The 18382-nt window shown below is 46.4% G+C and overlaps 1 protein-coding gene across 2 annotated transcripts in view; it reads right to left on the bottom strand.

The window, feature by feature from the left end:
- Positions 1-18382, bottom strand: part of DYM (dymeclin) — a 248864-nt gene that overhangs the window by 35600 nt on the left and 194882 nt on the right. For both annotated transcript variants that reach the window (XM_054398246.1, XM_054398244.1), the window contains one exon: positions 15951-16064. In XM_054398246.1, the coding sequence (XP_054254221.1) occupies positions 15951-16064 (114 nt within the window). The remainder of the gene's footprint in view (positions 1-15950; positions 16065-18382) is intronic.

Consider the following 18382-nt stretch of genomic DNA (forward strand, 5'->3'; position numbering starts at 1 on the left):
AGTGGTGGCTGCAGTGCCACAGGACAATGGCATGTATTCTAACCATGTATTAGGGAAAAATCTCTTCTCCCAAAGAGTTCTCAAGGCCTGTCAAGGCTGCCCAGAGAAGTGTTGGAGTCCACAGTCTCTGGAGGGGTTTCAAAGCCATGCAGATGTGGTGCTGAGGTGCATGGTTTAGTGGTGGGCTTGGCAGTGCTGTGTAAACAGTTGGACTGAATGGTCTTAAAGGTCTCTTCCAACCAGCACAATCCTGTGATTCTACAAGCAAACACTTCAGTATGTCCAGAAACAGCTGCATTTTCTTTACACTTGCTTGCTCTGTCCTATCATAATTATCCTATTGTAATTAAAGATACATTTCTGTTCAGTTCTGGTTAAGCCTCTATAAATTATAGACCCTGCTTTACAACCTTCCTGTAAACAACAAAGATCTTCACTTTCCCCTTTCTGCTTCAGGTGATGTATTTTGAGCAAGAACACACTGATTGGCTTTATGCAGCTCAAGTCCTGCCTGTCCACCCTAGTGGCAGTGGAGTGACTACATCAGTGGACAAGGGAAGCACAAAGGATATCATCTGTCTGGACATCTGCAAGGCCTTTGACACAGTCCCCCACAACATCCTCTCTCTGGCTTGGAGAGACATGGATTTGATGGGTGGACTGTTCAGTGGTGTGGTGGGTTGAAATTCCCCTCCCACATTAACTGGCTGGATGGTTGCATCCAGAGGGTAGTGCTCAATGGCTTGAAGTGCAAATGAAGAGCTGTGACAGTGGTGCACAGATGACACCAAGCTGAGTGGTGCTGTTTATATGCCAGACGGACAGGATGGCATCCAGAGGGACCTGGACAAGCTGCAGAGCTGGGCCCAGACGAACCTTATGAGATTCAACAAGGCCAAGTGCAAGGTCCTGCACTTGGGTTGGGACAATCCTTGTTACAGACTGGGGGAGGAGGTGATAGAGAGCAGCCCAGACTAGATGGCCTGTCAAGGACCCCTCCAACCCAGTGCATTCTGTGATTCCATGAGTGAGTCTGTGAGTCACAGAATGGTTTTGGTTGGAAGGGACCTTAAAGCTCCAACCCCCACCCCATGCTGGGCAGGGACACCTTCCACTAGAACAAGTTGCTCAAGGCCTTGAACACCTCCAGGCAGGGAGCTCCCAGAATTCAGTAGGCAAATCTCACATGAAAATGACATGAAAATAATTCTACTGTCCTAAAATAATTCAACTCTCCGCAAATGACGAAACTGTCCTAAACGATTCAACTGTTCTAAAATAATTAATGTGTCCTAAAATGGTTAAATTATCCTAAGCCAATGATAAGGTGGGGGGTTGGACTCGATGATGTCCTTGGGTCCCTTCCAACCCCTAACATCCTGTGAACAATGGGCATGAACTGGAAGCCAGGAACTTGGTTGGACTTGATGATCTTGGAGGTCTCTTCCAACCTGGTTGATTCTGTGAACTTCCACCTCAACAGGAGGAGAAACTCCTTTACTGTGAGGGTCACAGAGCACTGGAGCAGGTTGCCCAGAGAGGTTGTGGAGTCTCCTTCTCTGGAGACTTTCAAAACCTGTCTGAATGTGTTCCTGTGTGACCTGCCCTGGGTGATCCTGCTGTGGCAGGGGGGTTGGACTGGATGATGTCTGGAGGTCCCTTCCAACCCCTACCATCGTAGTGGCATCCGTGATGCAAAGGAATAAATCTGAGGGTCAGAAATTGCTATAATCACAGAAAATGTGTCAGCATTTCCCAGAAACCTTTAAAAAAAGTGAGAATGAAACTGGTTTTCCTCTTCCAGCCCAAGCAACAAACCCAAGCCTCAAGCAGAAGGAGTTAACACATCCTTCCTACTCCCGCGAGCAGGAACGGTCCTGATTTCGTCAGTGAGGTTTGGCAGCGTGTGAAATCCTGTAACCAATTTCATTTCCTGATAAATGAAAGGTCCACAGGGGAAAGTCAGCCAGAGGCTTTGGGAACTGTGGAGAGCTCAGACATGAGTGAGAGGCTCCTGGAAGGAGCCAGACTGTCTCTTTGCTTATCGTCGCCCAGCCGAACGGCACCATCCCAACGCCAGGCTCCGCTTCCAGCCGGAGCTGCAGCGCAATGTGATAGTGCCTCATGGACAACGTGGGATCCCCTGGAAAAACAAACCAGCTCCAGCTCTGAGCAGATGGGCTGAGAACACATGGTTGGACAAAACAGGGATGGAACTTGCAATGGTCTGCTTTGTTTATGTGCTTGCAAGCCAAGTGCTAGGAGTGACTCGGTATTCTTGGAGCTTAGAATCCCCCCCCCCCGCCCTTCCAACAGGAAAAAGCCAAATATCAAAGGATAAATCATTCACTATTGGATAGATCTTGGCATTAGTGGGACAGTGAAGGATGTATTTTTAATAGGAGCTTTAGAATCATATAATCCTAGAACGGTCTGGGTTGGAAAGGACCTTTAAAGGTCATCCAGTCCAACCCCCCTGCAGTCAGCAGGGACACCTCCAACTAGAGCAGGCTGTTCACAGCCCCAAACAACCTCACTTGGGATGGTGCCAGAGATGGAGCATCCACCACCTCTCCAGGCAACCTGGGACAGGGTCTCACCACCTTAAGCATAAAAATCTCCTTTTTTCTAAATATTCTATCCCCTCTTTTAGTTTCAAACCATCACCCCTTGTCCTGTCACAACAGGCCCTAAGAAAAAGTCTGTCCACAGCTTTCCTCTAGACCCCTTGAAGCACTGAAAGGCCACAGAAGGTCTCTGTGTAACCTTCTCTTCTCCAGGCTGAACAAGCCCAACTCTCTCAGCCTGGCCTCCCAGCCCTTGGATCCTTCCAACCCACAGGTCATGTGGAAAGCTGAACATCAGTCTCAGCTTTAATGTATAAACTGATTTTTTTTTGTAAAGCTATGATTAACTGATAATCTTATTGTTAAAATATCAAACCAAACTGCAAAATGACAAACGTGCCTCAAGGCAGCTGAGCAGCTGTGAGCTTCTGGTCTCTGTAAATTCACCTTTTCACATACAGAGTTAACCTTTAACGTTTGCTCACTGTCACGTCATTACAAATTGATTCACAGCTCCAAGGTTCTTACAGGGAATTCGAGTAGCTGGACACAGCCAAGATGTGAAGTTTTAAAAGTCTCAAATCTGAGCTTGTTAAAAAAAAAAAATCTCACCAGCCTGATGACCCCTGAAGAGAAGATAAAAGGGGTGAGGGGGGGGAAATAAAAATGAAAAGCTCAAATAACTTCAGGCCCTTCATTACCAAAATCCTGGGTAACTTTTCAAAGTGGCTTGCAGGCTTAGAATAGCTCCAATGTCTGCAATTGATTAGCTACCCCAGCACAACCAGATGTCACTGGGGCAGGGAGAAAGTACTGATGGTTCTAGAGCTCACTGGGAAGCAGAACATCACTGCACTGAAAAAAACAAACTATCTGGGAAGGAAGTTGGGCAAGCTAAAGAAATTTTATGCTTGTGCTCAATCCAAGTGTCTGAATCTGGGTTTACTGGATTTTCTGTTTCTCTGGAAAGCTTGGGATAAATTCTTTCTGGAAATGCTGGTTGCTTGGCTCAGTCTGCCCTTTCTCATGTCACTGCTTTGCTGGGATTCATGATGATTTCTGCTCAAGAATGTGACAAACACCAGTTAATAACATATAAAAAAGGACAGTTCTCTATTTATCTCTTTACCTAGAATTGTAAACAGGCCTTGGAGGAATACCACAGCAGGGATCCAGACACAGCAAAATCTGTGCCTAGTGCAAATCAAAGTCCCCTCTGCTCCTACCATGACTATTCTCATGTTATTTGATGCATGCTTTATACCCCAGGTCACAGAATCACAGAGTGGTGGTTGTTGGAAGGGACTTCTGGAGATCATCTAGTCCAACCACACTGCTAAAGCAGGGTCACAATGTCCAGGCAGGTTTGGAATCTCTCTGTAGAAGGAGATTGCACAACCTCTCTGGGAACCCTCACAACAAAGATGTTTCTCCTCATGTTCAGGCACCACTGAAAAGAGTCTGGCCTCATCCTCTTGGCTCCTGTCCTTTGGCTATTGATAAGCATTGATCAGATCCCCTCTGGGGCTGCTCTTCTTCAGACTCAGCAGTCCCAGGGCTCTCACCCTTTCCTCCTCACAGAGATGCTCCAGACCACTCATCACAGCCTCCACTGGACTCTCTCCAATAGTTCCTTGTTTCTCTTGAGCTGGGCATGGGACTTCAGATTTGGTCTCAGTAGGTCAGAGTAGAAAAGGATGAGAACCTCCCTGTACCTGCTGGCCACACTCCATTCACCCCAGGAGAACACTGACTTTCTTGGCCACAAGAGCATGCTGCTGGCTCATGGTGAATTTTTTGTCCATCAGCACTCCCAGGCCCTTCTCTCTGGAGCTGCTTTCCAGCAGCTCAACCTCTCACCTGTCCTGCTTCAAAGGGTTGCTCCTCCCCACCCGCAGGACCTTACACTTGCCCTTGTTGCAGTTCTTGAGGTTCCCCTTTGCCAACTCTCTAGCCTGTCCAGGTCTTACTGGATAGCAGCACAGCCTGATGGGGTGGGTGTCAGCAACTCCTCCCAGTCAAATCAGCAAATCTGTTGAAGTTTCACTCTGTACCTTCATCCAGGTCATTGATGAAGATGTTGAACAAGGCTGGATCCGCTTAGGGAAAGTGAAATAAATTATACTGCACTCCTCTGATATGTAGTTTGATTTGCAGCTTTTGATCCTTGGACCTTCACAGGGCTCGACTCAAGAGGTGTGAAAAGTTGGCATAGCCTGGTAGTGTTGAGTCACTTGTAAAGCATGTTTGTTTGTTTGTTTGCTGGTTTATTTTTCCAATCTTGCTTTAATAGTTTGAAGTAGGAAAAAAACAACCTGAACTCTCCATGCCACTGCCATCCCACTAAGAGTTTGCATGGATTCTGAATGTCATACAAGTCAAGATTTGGTTTTCTTTGGCATGGTGTAAGATGAGTCCTTTTGCACCTAAGGTCTTGGTTACAGTTGAGTACAATCTCTGGAAATGAGCCACTATTAGTCTTTTAAAATTAGTTACGAAGCATTGTGAGGAAAGAACCAAACCAAACAAACATTAAAAAAACTCAAATCAAGCCACTCCTCAAACAGCTCTAGAAAACTTCATCTTTTTTTTCTAATGTGAATGCTCCTGAGAACCCAAACAAGTTAAGTTTGCTTTTACAGAGCAGCTGCCATTCAACTTGGGAATGAAAACCAGCTTTTTAACTTCATTTTACTGCAGGAGTTTTAAATTCTTCCATGGGGGTGGAGAAAAATAAACAGGAATTTTTGGCATTGTTGACTAGAACAAGAAAAAAACCCCAACAAAACACAAGGAAAAAAAAAACCAAACCCTGCTATTTTATTTTGCTTGTCTGCCTGGCACACAGTTAAAAACCTATTAATGCTTTTCTGACACCTCCCTGTTGAAGAGTAACATAAACATCACTGCAGCATTGAGACAGGAAAATATGCATTACCAAAACTCTTGCCTCTCTCATCTTTAAACTGTTTCTCATGTAGTATCAGTTTCTCACTGTAAAGGAGCCAAAAAAATCTCTTTGAACAGAAAATAATAATCATGCTTTCAACTTGGAGAGAGCCCCTGTGTAAAGCTTTTCTTCATAGATCAAGGATCAACAGAGAACTTCAGCCTTGTTTTCTTCCTGGTCACGGAAATACTCATTGCTATATCCTAACACTTCAGAGGTTCATGGGAAAAAGTCCTGCTCCCACTGGAGAGTTTAGCTGTTGGCTTCAGCAGCCTTCAGGTTTCCAAGCTGTATCTTCATGTTTACGAGATGCTGCCGGGCATGGTGTCAGCAGGACACTGGGGAGGTGTCTAGGACTTTGCATGGTTGGTGGTGAGGGGTATGTGGCTGTCCTGATTTCAGTTGGGATAGAGCTAATTTTTTTCTTCTCAGTAGCTAGAACAGTCCTGATGCTAACTCAGGGAGAAGAGAGACTGTGCTTCACTTTTCTGTGTCCTCTCATATGCCTGGCTCTTGTTGTGTTGGAGTCACACTGAGCAGTAGCTCAGAAAATTGAGATGGTTTGTCGTGGCTTTGACTCTTCTGTCTTGCTTTAAAGGGCAGTATAGGACTGGGTTTTTGGACTGCCATCACTGTAAATGTAAGGAGATCAATCCCATCTGCTCTATCAGCAGTAGTTCAAAGGGCTACCAGGCAAAGCTGTCCCTGCCTCTGCAGGGCAGACATGTCCACGGTGGTCAGCAGTCTAGTAAAGGTCTCACAGCATGAGCAAAAATGAGTCTGTGAGCTTCTGGTTTTCGTCCAGCTTGGATGAAGTATGTTCAGAGAAGCAGCTGAAGGAACAAAGAGATGGAGGTAGGGCCCTGTTACCCTGATCAGCTTGAAGGAGCTGGGAGTGAGTCTTGGTTAGCCACACCAAATCTAATCAGCTTTTGCAAGCCCCTCTGGTAGAATGGATGGTAAAATGTGAACTGTTCCACAACTAAGTTCAGTTACACAGGTAAGAATTAAAGTAAGACCCTGATGGCTAAATCTCTTCTATGCACTTCGACTGCTTGTCCCAGAACTAGCATATAAATGTTAGTATTACAGTGCTGGGCTTTGCTTATACCAACCAGCCTGTGGTCTGTCATACCCTGCAAAACTGCCTCCCATTTTATTGCTGCAGCCTGAGGAAAGAGGAAAGACAACTACTCTTTTTCCTGCCATGACATTTCTTGCTCACTCTGCAATGATCTGCAAGCAATAGGACAAGAGGAAATGGCCTCAAGTTGCACCAGGGGAGGTTTAGATTGGACATTAGGAACGATTTCCTCATGGAAAAGGTTGTCAAGCCTTGGCACAGGCTGCCCAGGGCAGTGGTGGAGTCTCCATCCCTGCTGGTATTTCAAAGCCATGCAGCTGTGTTGCTGAGGGCCATGGTTTGGTGGTGACCTGGTAATGCTGGGTTGATGGTTGGACTTGATGATCTTAAAGGTCTCTTCCAACCAAAACCATTCTGTGATGTTTGACCAATAGCCTCCAAGTTTTGGTTGTCTTCTGGAATGATGGAGTTAAGAGCCTGACCTCTGATTTTCTTTCTGCAAGGTTTTGAAATCCACAGTCAAGAGTTCCCATACAATGCAGTATGTCAGCAAGTCTCCAGGTACTTGTAGCAGTCACAGTTTTTTCCATAACAATTTTTCACATACTTTAGATCTTGCCTACACACAGGTTTGCACCATTTAATTAAGGAGATTTAAATGATATAAACTCTTGCTTGGACATACTTATTATGAAGTAGTGTCATTCAGCTGAGTTTCAACTCATTCTCAACAATTTAAGCAGCTGGGCTTATGTTAAAGAGAAGAGCACCTGCAGAAGGATTTGCCCTGCTTCAGACAGACAGGTTTATAATCCCACTTGAAGACCAGCTGAGTGCAGGCATGCCTCTGACTGCCTGCTCATACTTCCATGATGATAAGTTATTTTCTGACCAAAAAGCTCATCAAAACTTTCAACACCGTTTTTTTCCCCTCAAGATCTTTCTTCTCAAGGGATGGGGAGCATATTCTTCTCTACCAGAAGTCTCTGAGAATCTGACCCCTCCAACAAATGCCTTCAAAAGACATGTGAATTACTGTTCATTACTTACAGGTCAGCTCACAGAAGCAGGCAAGTTTGACATCTTAATTGAGGGCATAAATTGTCAGAAGGAAATACACAATCCATAAATATTATTCTTCTTAACACATGTTTGGTGGTTTGGAAGGACTCAAGAAGCACTTTGTTTAAAAAGTTTCTTACACTTCTCTTTACTAATCCAATCTTCTTCAGGTTAAAGGTTAACAGCAGTTGAGGACCAGCAAAGGGAAGTCTGCCTAACATCAGACCTAAGGATGCATTAGACACAGTCAGCTTCCACTATAATAAGACCTTTGACCCTTCAGCCAGGAAAACATAAATATGAGGAAGAATGTGATTAATTTCTTTTTTGAAGAAGTTTTCTGTCTCTCTTGCTTACTGCTGTGTCCTAGAGCTCTGTAGGGAAGCTGCAGGTCCCCACGACTCCTCTGTTCCTACCTCTTTACCATGTCATACAGAGGTATCTTGTGCAATCTTCTACCTAAAACCCATGGTAGTGAGGTACACTTACAGCAGTAAAACAAATGCAAGAACCCATACATGGCAAAAGAATCTGCCTCAAGGTTTAGAATCATAGAATTGTCAGGGTTGGAAGGGACCTCAAGGATCATCCAGTTCCAACCCCCTGCCATGGGCAGGGACACCTCACACTACAGCAGGTTGCTCACAGCCACATCCAGACTGGCTGCAAAAAAACCTCCAGGGATGAGGCTTCTACTGGAACGTGTCCAGAGAAGGGCCACAAGGAGGATCAGAGGACTGGAGCTCCTCTGCTTTGGAGACAGACTGAGAGAGCTGGGGCTGTTCAGAGGAGAAGGCTCTGAGGAGACCTTATTGTGGCCTTTCAGTATCTGAAGAGGGCTTAAAAGAAAGCTGTGGAGGGACTTTTTAGGGTGTCAGGTAATGATAGGACTGGGGGGGATGGAACAAAACTAGAAGTGGGAAGATTCAGATTGGATGTTAGGAAGAAGTTATTCACCATGAGAGTGGTCAGACACTGGAACATGTTGCCTAGGGAGCTACCATCTTGCCATGGCCAAATAAAAACCACTGAGGACTGAGGACATTAGGACTCTGGATAAAAAGGAAAAAAGGACTAAAGACATCAGGACTCTAGGGGAAAAAAAAAAAAGATCAGCACCATCAGGAGCAATGGTAAGGGGAGATGGGGCAATGGGTGGTACCTCAGGATCAACACCACATTAGGCAGGATGCAAACCTACAGAATGCTACCAGTTTCCTTCATGATCACTGAGTGATGTCCATAGAATCACAGAGTGGCTTAGGTTGGAAGGGACCTCAGAGATCATCAATTCCAACCTCCCCACCATGGGCAGGGATGCCTCCTAACTAGACTTGGTTGCTCAAGGCCTCATCCAACCTGGCCTTGAACACCTCCACTGTCCAAGTGTCTTCTCAAGGTACATAGTCTTTCAGAGATCACACAACAAGCTACACACAAAGCTAAGCCTCTGTTCAAGAGTTCTGACCAGGTCCTGTCTGTCTGTCTGTGCAGCAAGCAGCACAGACAAGTTTGGTTTGTGACGGAAGGAGGAGAACAGGCTTAAGAGACCAGCCATGCAAACGCAGTCCAGCCTTGCAGGGATTCAGATGCAAGGTACAGAGAGCAGCCTTGGCCAGGCAGGGCTGCCCTGCTCTCAGCTGGTACAGTTCTGTCCCTCTGCATGGTGTAATAGTGTAAGTGACCACTGAGCAGGTGATGTCTTCTCCCTAAGAGCTCCATCTGCAGAAGCAGGGCAACCTTTCCAGAGTGAACTCAGTAGTTAAAACAAGACACTGTTTAGACTCCCTCAGTTATGAGCACTTTCTTTTATGGCTATACCTTGGTCAAGAGCAGTGTGCCCAGGTGGCAAAGAGGGTCAAGAGAATCATGGCTTGGACCAGCAATAGCCTGGCCAGCAGGACTGCAGGACTAAGGCAAGGATCATCCCCCTGTACTTGTCACTGGTGAGGCCACCTCAAGTATTGGGTTCAGTTTGGGGCTCCTCATTTCAAGAAGGACATTGAGGGGCTGGAGTGTGTCCAGAGAAGGGCAATAAAAGTGGGGAAGAGTCTGGAGAACAGGGCTGGGGAGGAGCAGCTGAAGGGACCTGGGTTTGTTTAGCCTGGAGAGAAGGAGGCTGAAGGGAGACCTTCTGAATCTCTACAGCTCCCTGAGAGGAGGCTGAAGCCAGGTGGAGGTTGGTCTCTTCTCCCAAGTGACAGGACAAGGAAACAGCCTCAGGTTGCACCAGGGGAGATTTAGGTTGGACATTAGGAACAACTTCTTTCCCACAAGGGTTGTCAAGGCCAACAGCAGTGGTGGAGTTCCCTGGAAGGATTTCAAGCCATGATGTGGTGCTAGGAGACATGGTTTAGTGGTGGATTTGTCAGTGCTGGGCTAATGGTTGGATTTGATGATTGTAAAGGTCTCTTCCAACCAAAACAACTCTGTGATTCTGTGACTGTTTAGATTCCCTCAGTTTTGGAGACTTCACATCATGCACTTTTTTCTGTTGCTATGCTTCCATCCAGAAGTGAAAGCACCTATGCTTGATGTGCCTCCTCAGGTTCACTGCCACCTCAAACAATATTTGTGTGATTTTTGTGACATGTTTGGGTGCCAGCACTGCTTCCCCAGGAGTGGGGTGATGTGCCAGCGCCAGGGACACAAAGCTGTTCTGGCCCACCTACCATCACTTAATGACAATTTACTTCTTTCTCTCTATGCTCAGGTGCCTGACTTGGGGCTTTTTTTCCCAGTGGAACAAATGGAAGTTAAAGAAGATGGAATTACACTGTTAATAGAAGGAGAAATCTCTGAGAAGTGCTTTTAGCACCTGAAGAAAAGCTTTTCCTATCAAAAGGCTGAAGGCTTTTACCTCTGCTCCTGTTACATATTTGGTGAAATTTTAATGCCCGCTGAACTAGAATGCACTCCAATAAATATTAAACTTTGTACCATCCTAAAAAAGGCTCAAGTTGATGGCATAATGGCATGTATGCACAGCACACAAAGAAAATATCACAGCATGCACACTGGTGACAAAATAATCATTAACACCGGGAGAAAAGGAACAGGAGAAAAAAAAATGGAAGGACCTCAGAATATGTTCATGAAAATAGAATCTCTGCTGTAACTGGCTTAGCTAATGGGAGCTTTTCTTCTCTAAAGCATTAACTGTGGCCTCCCAAGTGTGATCATTCCATGAGCTTGAATGTCAGCTTCCAGTCACTAGCTGGCATTGGAAACAAGTTTTCCCACTTATTGTAAAAGAGCAGTTATCTGCTGGTGAACCCCCCCTGTGAAATCCTGAGGTAACTCGGAGGCTCCAGACACAGTCCCACTCCTCTCACGCTCCTCATCCTAGAAGTACAGATGCTTCACAAAAGGGAAGGAAGACAGCCTGAGAACTTTACAAAATGTAAAAATAAAGACAGAACAAGGCTTAATTTTCACCTATCACCAGGATCTCTAAATTGCCTTTAATAAGCTTCTGCAATAAAACAGGGAGCCTGGATTGGAGGCTGCTCGTCTGCGAAGGAGACAGCTCTATCTCCATGCTGTGGCTTCTGCCTCCATCCCTTGCATATTAACTTCACTTATCTTCTCCCACAGACTGAAGGAGAAATAACCTGCTCTTGATTTCAGCACCTGCCCTTTATCTCTTCTGTTTATGCAGAAATCTTCTAAAAGGCTAATTACTCAGCTTGGACTTTCCCTGCCTTCCATGGTACATGGCTAAAAGCATACACTTAAAATATTGCTAATTATATTGTTTGTCTCCAGTCAGATTGCTCCAGGTCTGGAAGGAAAAAATGAGTTAGATCTCCTGTTTCCCACTAATTATTTGCTAAGGGCCACAAACATCATAAAGGGAGGCTGGAACCTCTCTGCTCTGAGGACAGGCTGAGAAAGTTGGGGTTGTCCAGCCTGGAGAATGCTCTAGGGAGACCTTCTGGTGGCCTTTCAGTTCTTAAAGGGGAAAGAAGAAAGCTGGGGACAGACTTATGAGCAGGGTCTGTTGTGACAGGACAAGAGGTGATAGTCTGAATGAGAAGTAATTTATTACACCAAGAGTGGTGAGACCCTGTCCCAGGTTGCCCAGAGAGGTGGGAGATGCCCCATCCCTGGCAGCGTTCCAAGAGAGGTTGTTTGTGGCTGTAGTTGCAGATGTCTCTGCTGACTGCAGGGGGGTTGGACCAGATGACCTTTAAAGGTCCCTTGCAACCCAAACCAGTTTGTGATTCTATGAAAGCAGAGGACACCTTCCCTCAGCACACACACAAATATGTATGTGTGTGTATATGCATGACCTGCTGCTAACACACAAGCTCACTTTGCAGCCCGTGTTGCTTGCCCCACTGAAAGGCAGGAGGAGCACCAGGGTGTGCTATGAAAGGTGGTAAGCACCATTATGCAGATCAGGTTATTTTCAGCTTATTCACGTTAGAACTATGGTCCAAGCAACAGCCTCAAGGTCTGAATGCACCCAAGGCCTCTTGCATGCTCACTTCCTCGACAGAGGCCAAGATAAGCACCTGGAGAACAGCTCCAGATTTACCTGTGCATGCATTAGGTGCTTACACAGAAGCGAAAAAAAAGCCATCACTCTTTGAGCATCAGAGAAGCAACCAGGCAAAACCTCTGCTTCAGTCCTCATTTCTAAACCTCTTCTGTCTTTCAACCACCTCCCTCAGGGTGCTTCAGCTGAAGATGGTTAATTTCTAGGAGGTAGGAGGAATATCTGGGCAGGGTCTCTTGTGGTTCAGAATGCTTCAGTATGTCATGGCAAAAGGCAAGGATTGCTTCAGACTTCATTAGCAATTAACTGCAAAGCTGATCTATACATTCTCAGGATTCAACTCCACAGCTCTGCACGTTGTAGTTATGAGTAGGTCATGCCAAGCCAGATGCAACAGACCCATAATTCATAAAATCATAACATAGGACGTTGGAAGGGATCCCAAAGATCATCTGGTCCAACCTTTCTGTCTAGGGAGGTTCTCCTGCCCCTCTGCTCTGCCTTGGTGAGACCACACCTGGAATACTGAGTCCAGTTCTGGGCTCCCCAATTCAAGACAGTCAGGGATCTGCTGGAGAGAGTTCAATGGAGGCTATGAGGATTACTGGGGGACTTGAAGAAAGACTAAGAGCCCTGTGGCTGTTTAGTCTGAAGAAGGCTGAGAGGGGATCTGATCAATGTCTACAAACATCTGAGGGGTGGGTGTCAGGATGAAAGTGCCAGGCTCTGTTTGGTGGTGCTGAGTGATAGAACAAGGAACAATGGGTACAAGCTGGAACACAGGAGGCTCCACCTCAACAGAAGGAGACACTTCTTTAGTGTGAGGGTGCTGGAGGCCTTGAGCAGGCTGCCCAGAGAGGTAGTGGAGTATCCTTCTCTGGAGACTTTCAAGACCTACCTGGATGCGTTCCTGTGCAACCTGCCCTGCGTGATCCAGCTTTGGCAGGGGGGCAGGACTAGATGACGTCTAGAGGTCCCTGCCAACCCCTAACTTTCTGTGATTCTTGCCAAAATCATAGTCTAGACTATTCTTCTTGCACATATTGCCCAAGCTGGCCAGGCACAAGCCAACTCCAATCCAGAATCCACTTCTCTGAGTCAACCACGTCTATACCAGCCTGTGTTAGAAAACTGTCCTTTAAGGAGGCAATGTTAGTTGGTCTACACAGCTAAACAGCATCCAGCTCACAGATGTGAGCTTTAGGATGCAAACAGCCAGGGAGCCTATTGTGGGTAAGGCTGTTCCCACCCATCCAGACATGCCCTGAGAGTGTCATTAAAGCCATGTGGATTAAAGCTTTCTCCTTTATTTAGCTGCTGAAATTCCTCGGCGTTGCCAGAGCTGTTGCGTAACTGTATCTCTAGTTTGATCTTAATATGATTTTGTCCAGCTTTAGAATAGCTTCCCCTGAAAACCTCAGGGACTGAAGTGGGAAGGCCTGAGGAATTGCAAGACTCCAAGGAGAGAGGTATAAGGACAGAGGGCATGAAGACTCACATGGTCATTTCCAGAGGGGGGAATCAAGTGCTGCTCATCACTACTGCTATGTAATGATGTTCTGTGCAGTGACAAATTAATGCTTGGCGTTACAAGATTGGGTTTGGGCTGGAAGGGGCCTTTAAAGGTCATCTAGTCCAACCCACTGCAGGGAGACCTGCAGCTAAAGCAGGCTGCTCACAGCCCAAAACAATCTCACCCTGAGCGCTTCCAGGGATGGGACATCTCCCACTGCTCTGGGCAACCTGGGACAGGCTCTCACCACCCTCAGCGCCAAACATTTCTCCCTTCTCTCCACTTGGAATCTCCCTCTTTTAGTTTCAAACCACCACCCCTTGTCCTGTCACAACAGGCCCTCAGAGAAAGTCTGTCCCCAGCTTTCTTTGAGGCCCCTGAAAGGCCACCAGAAGGTCTCCCTGGAGCCTTCTCTCTTCCAGGCTCTCAGCCTCTCCTCTCAGCAGAGCCCTTCCAGCCCTGCCAGCATTGCTGTGGCCTCCTCTGGCCCTGCTCCACCAGCTCCCTGTCTGTGCTGTGCTGAGCACTCCAGAGCTGCCCCAGCACTGCAGGGGGGGTCTCAGCAGAGCACAGCAGAGGGGCAGAATCCCCTCCTCACACTGCTGGGGATGCAGCCCAGGTAACAGTCTGGTCCCAGCTTTCTTCTAGGCCCCTTTAAAACACTGAAAGGCCACCAGAAGGTTCCCCCTGGCACCTTCTCCTCTCCAAGCTGAACAATGCCAACTCTCTCAGCCTGTCCTGGTGAGGTTTAACATGGACTTCTCAAGCTTGTCCATGCAGCTACATGGAAGAACTGTCATAAGAACAGCGAAACATTCAGTGTTTCCCTGTGTAGCAAGGACACAACCCCAAGGGTTGGGTTTCGATCCGACAGGTCCTCTGGTGTCCTCCCTTGGGCTATTCCAGTCCTATGACTCAAGAGCTACACTCTAGACCAACCTCTCCCAAAGTAACTCAGTCTGAGAGACTAAATACGTGCCATCTGAGGAACAGAGGGAACTGGAGGGAGGACATTAGTGCATGCAGCCAGCTAGACAATTCCCACTGAGTGCTTTAAAATTATCAGGGTATAAATAAATCCCCAGCCGTCGCCAGCGGCTGCGCGTACTCAGTGTGCCTTATCAGATGCTGCTTCTCTAAAGCCACCACCACAGAAATGGTCTTGAGAAGACATTCTTGGTCACTTATCATGGAGCAGGAACAAAATAATGCAGCAAGCAAACAGTATTTAAACACACACATGGCATACTGGAGGGGAAAAAAAAACTTGGTCATGTGGTTAAAAGCCACACATAGCTCCCATTTAGATACTTACCTACTGGCACAGATTTCATTACTGCACTATTTTAACAGCCATTAATGGATTCCAGCCTCACAAAACCTGTCAGGTTGGTAAAATCCCCCAGGAGATCTGAGAGATTCTCCAAAGGGAATGGAGATTGTACAGAAAGCTCGTCACCATGTTGTCCAGACTTGGGAGGCCCTGAACTGATTTTCAGTAGGTTGGTTAATTCTTAACTAAAGAGCCAGGAAATCATCTTTGCAGTGCTTTATACAGACCTAGATGGAGGTTGGTTGACCAGGCTTGGGAGGCCCTGAACTGATTTTCAGTAGGTTGGTTAATTCTTAACTAAAGAGCCAGGAAATCGTCTTTGCAGTGCTTTATACAGACCTAGATGGAGGTTGGTTGACCAGGCTTGGGAGGCCCTGAACTGAATTTCAGTAGGTTGGTTAATTCTTAACTAGAGAGCCAGGAAATCATCTTTGCAGTGCTTTATACAAACCTAGATGGAGGTTTGTTGACCAGACTTGGAGGCCCTGAACTGAATTTCAGTAGGTTGGTTAATTCTTAACTAAAGAGACAGGAAATTACCTTTGCAATGCTTTATACAGACCTAGATGGAGGTGCAGAACACTGCAGGAAGAAGAAGTTAAAAAGCAATGATGGTCAAAGTGTGCCTACAACTTAACAATGTATGAAGAGGTGAGGCTGCACCTTCCAAGGCATGGGGAAGAAAGCCTCAGGAAATTTTACTTCGCTTTACATGCTTGTACTTAACAATGAATCATGAAAACTCATCCCAACATTTTGGATTTAGGAAATGAAGATAGAGATTGAAATTAAAACATACACATAGGGCAACCCACAAGTAATCCCTTATCAGCTGCTATGGACAGGAGAAACGATGGGCTGCTGTTATGGATATAAAGGGGATGGAGGTAATTGATTGGAACAGTACACCTTAATTGAGGAGGTCTTGAGCACTTACTCTTAGCCTGTCTTTGGGCAAAGCAATAGCTCCTTGCTTGATGATTTCCAGAACTCTCTCCACTGACAGCTCGGCTCCAGCCTGCTCTAACCGGGAGCTGAAAAAGCTGATCACCTGGAATGAGAAATCAGAGCACATAAATAAGCCAAAGAGGAGAGATCTCTGGATCAATTTACACACAGAAGCTGTCACCTTCTGTCCCTGGATCAACATGTCTTTGTTTCTAAAAGAACAATCATGTTATTGCTGGTGTCAGAGCCAGGGAGACCTTGTTAATGCCAAACCACCACCCCAAGTGCCCCATGTATCTTCCCCATCACAGATGCCAGGCAGAAGGACCTATACATTCCCCCCTCAATGCTCTCATCCTCCATGCATCTCCCTGGTGAGGCCAAGCTGATTTTCACCATATTTCCCTCCCCACCCCCTCTTTGCTGGGACCCAGCTGGTCCTTGTTAGCTAGAACACAAATTGGGTCAGGCTTTAACTTTCATCCTGCTCCAAGCTCAGTAGGTCACAGCAGAAGGAGACATCCCACCGGCAGTTCTCCATGTGGGACATCAGAAAACCTCCATTTCTATAGCTCCTTTCATCCTTGAAAGAACACACTTTGCAAACCCCATCCTTTATCCCAGAGGAACTCCTCAGTCACGCAGGGGGGGATCCAAAACTCAAAACAACACAAAAAGGGTAGGGGGCAAAATTTCAACACCTATTTAGAGTCCTTTGAAAGCACCACGAAATGGTCAGAATCACTTGGTAGAGTCCACGTACATGCGAACACCTGGCTGCCCCTTGGCTGGAGGCCACCACAGCTCTCCCTTACAGCAAATGCTGCTGGTAGGTTCCTCCACATTTCTTAAGCTTCCAGCAGCACTCTTCTCTGAAAAGTCCTAATGTCACAGACTTACATCAAGCAGTATTTGTTAACTCTCCAAGCAGAAGAGGGGGAAAGCACGTTATACTACAAACCCTCTGTTGAGTTCTCTTTGTTCCACAGTGAAACGCAGCTGGAGCCAGAAACTATTACCCTAATTATCCCTCCCAGCTCAGTCATGAAACAGACAGCTGATGGCTTGATTACTGTGAGATTCAAATTTGTTGTTCCTCTCGTGTGATCCCCGAAACCCAAAGCTTTGTTTCGAGCAGGTAGATTTGCTGGATTGCACAGTAATTTTCTCTAGAAATTGAAACACCAAGTGAGTGAGATAAAGATGTGCTAGAAGTTGTTTCTAGGGGGTTCTTGTGGTTTGGTTTTCCTTTTGGTTCTGTTTTGTTTCAAACATGAAAAGTGTTGAAATCAGTCAATAAAAAAGAAAATCAGGTTTAACTTCTGCATTGTCATAGAATAGTTTAGGTTGGAAGAAACCTTTAAGATCATCAAGTCCAACCATTAACCCAGCACTGCCAGGTCAACACTAAACCATGGCCCTCAGCATCATATCTACACAGCTTTTAAACACCACCAGGGAGGAGGATGATTCCACCACTTCCCTAGGTTGCCTGGTCCAGGGATTGACAGACTTGTTGGAGAAGACATTTTTCTTACAAATTGCTGTCCTTGGGTTGGAAAGGACCTTCAAAGCTCATATAGCCCAATCCCCATGCAGTCAGCAGGGACATCTGCAACTAGAGCAGGTTACTCACAGCCCCAAACAACCTCACCTGGAACGTTGCCAGGGATGGGACATCTCCCACCTTTCTGGGCAGAAGAGTTCCAGCCCTTGGACTGGTTTTGTGGCCTCCTTTGGCCCCAGTTGAACAGGTGCCTGTGTGTGCTGAGGGCTCCAAAGCTGGCCCCAGCCCTGCAGGGGTCTCAGCAGAGTGGCAGAATCACCCCCCTCAACCTGCTGGCCTTGCTGGTTTTGATGGAGCCCAGGATTATCTCCATATTCCTCCATCTTTATGATTATCTCCACACTTGAGCAGCAGGGACTTATTTCACTGCCTGTGGCAGATGTTGCAGGTAAGTTTTACATTCTTACAGATAAGGACCTGCTGCAGTGCTGTGATCTCTGATCCTTGGGAAAAAAAAAAAGAAAAAGGGGGGTGGGAAGATGTGCTGAGTTCATAAGCAAAGGAGCTGGAGGGAGGAACCCAAAATTACAGAGGGAAATGGCAAGAGCGAGCTTGTGCAGAGAGCGTGAGGACCTTGGAGTGAGGCTGACATGGTTTTGGCATAGACTCTGGGACAAATTGCTGGTAGAGGATACACAGCTCATAGAGCAGCAAGCAAGTTGCCCACAAACTTTGAAAGAAGAAAACATCTTCCTGCGTTTCAACACTCCTCTGATGTCAGTAATTGCTGGTGAAACCTGTCCCTGCCCAGGGCATCCATCCCACTGCTGCTGCCTTGTTAGCTCAAGTTCTGCTAAACCACAACAAAAGCAGCATTTACTGTTCGGCTCTTCATCAAAAGGATGGAATACTCT

The sequence above is a fragment of the Indicator indicator genome, chromosome Z (genome assembly GCF_027791375.1).
Source record: "Indicator indicator isolate 239-I01 chromosome Z, UM_Iind_1.1, whole genome shotgun sequence".
In the NCBI taxonomy this organism is placed as follows: Eukaryota; Metazoa; Chordata; class Aves; order Piciformes; family Indicatoridae; genus Indicator; species Indicator indicator.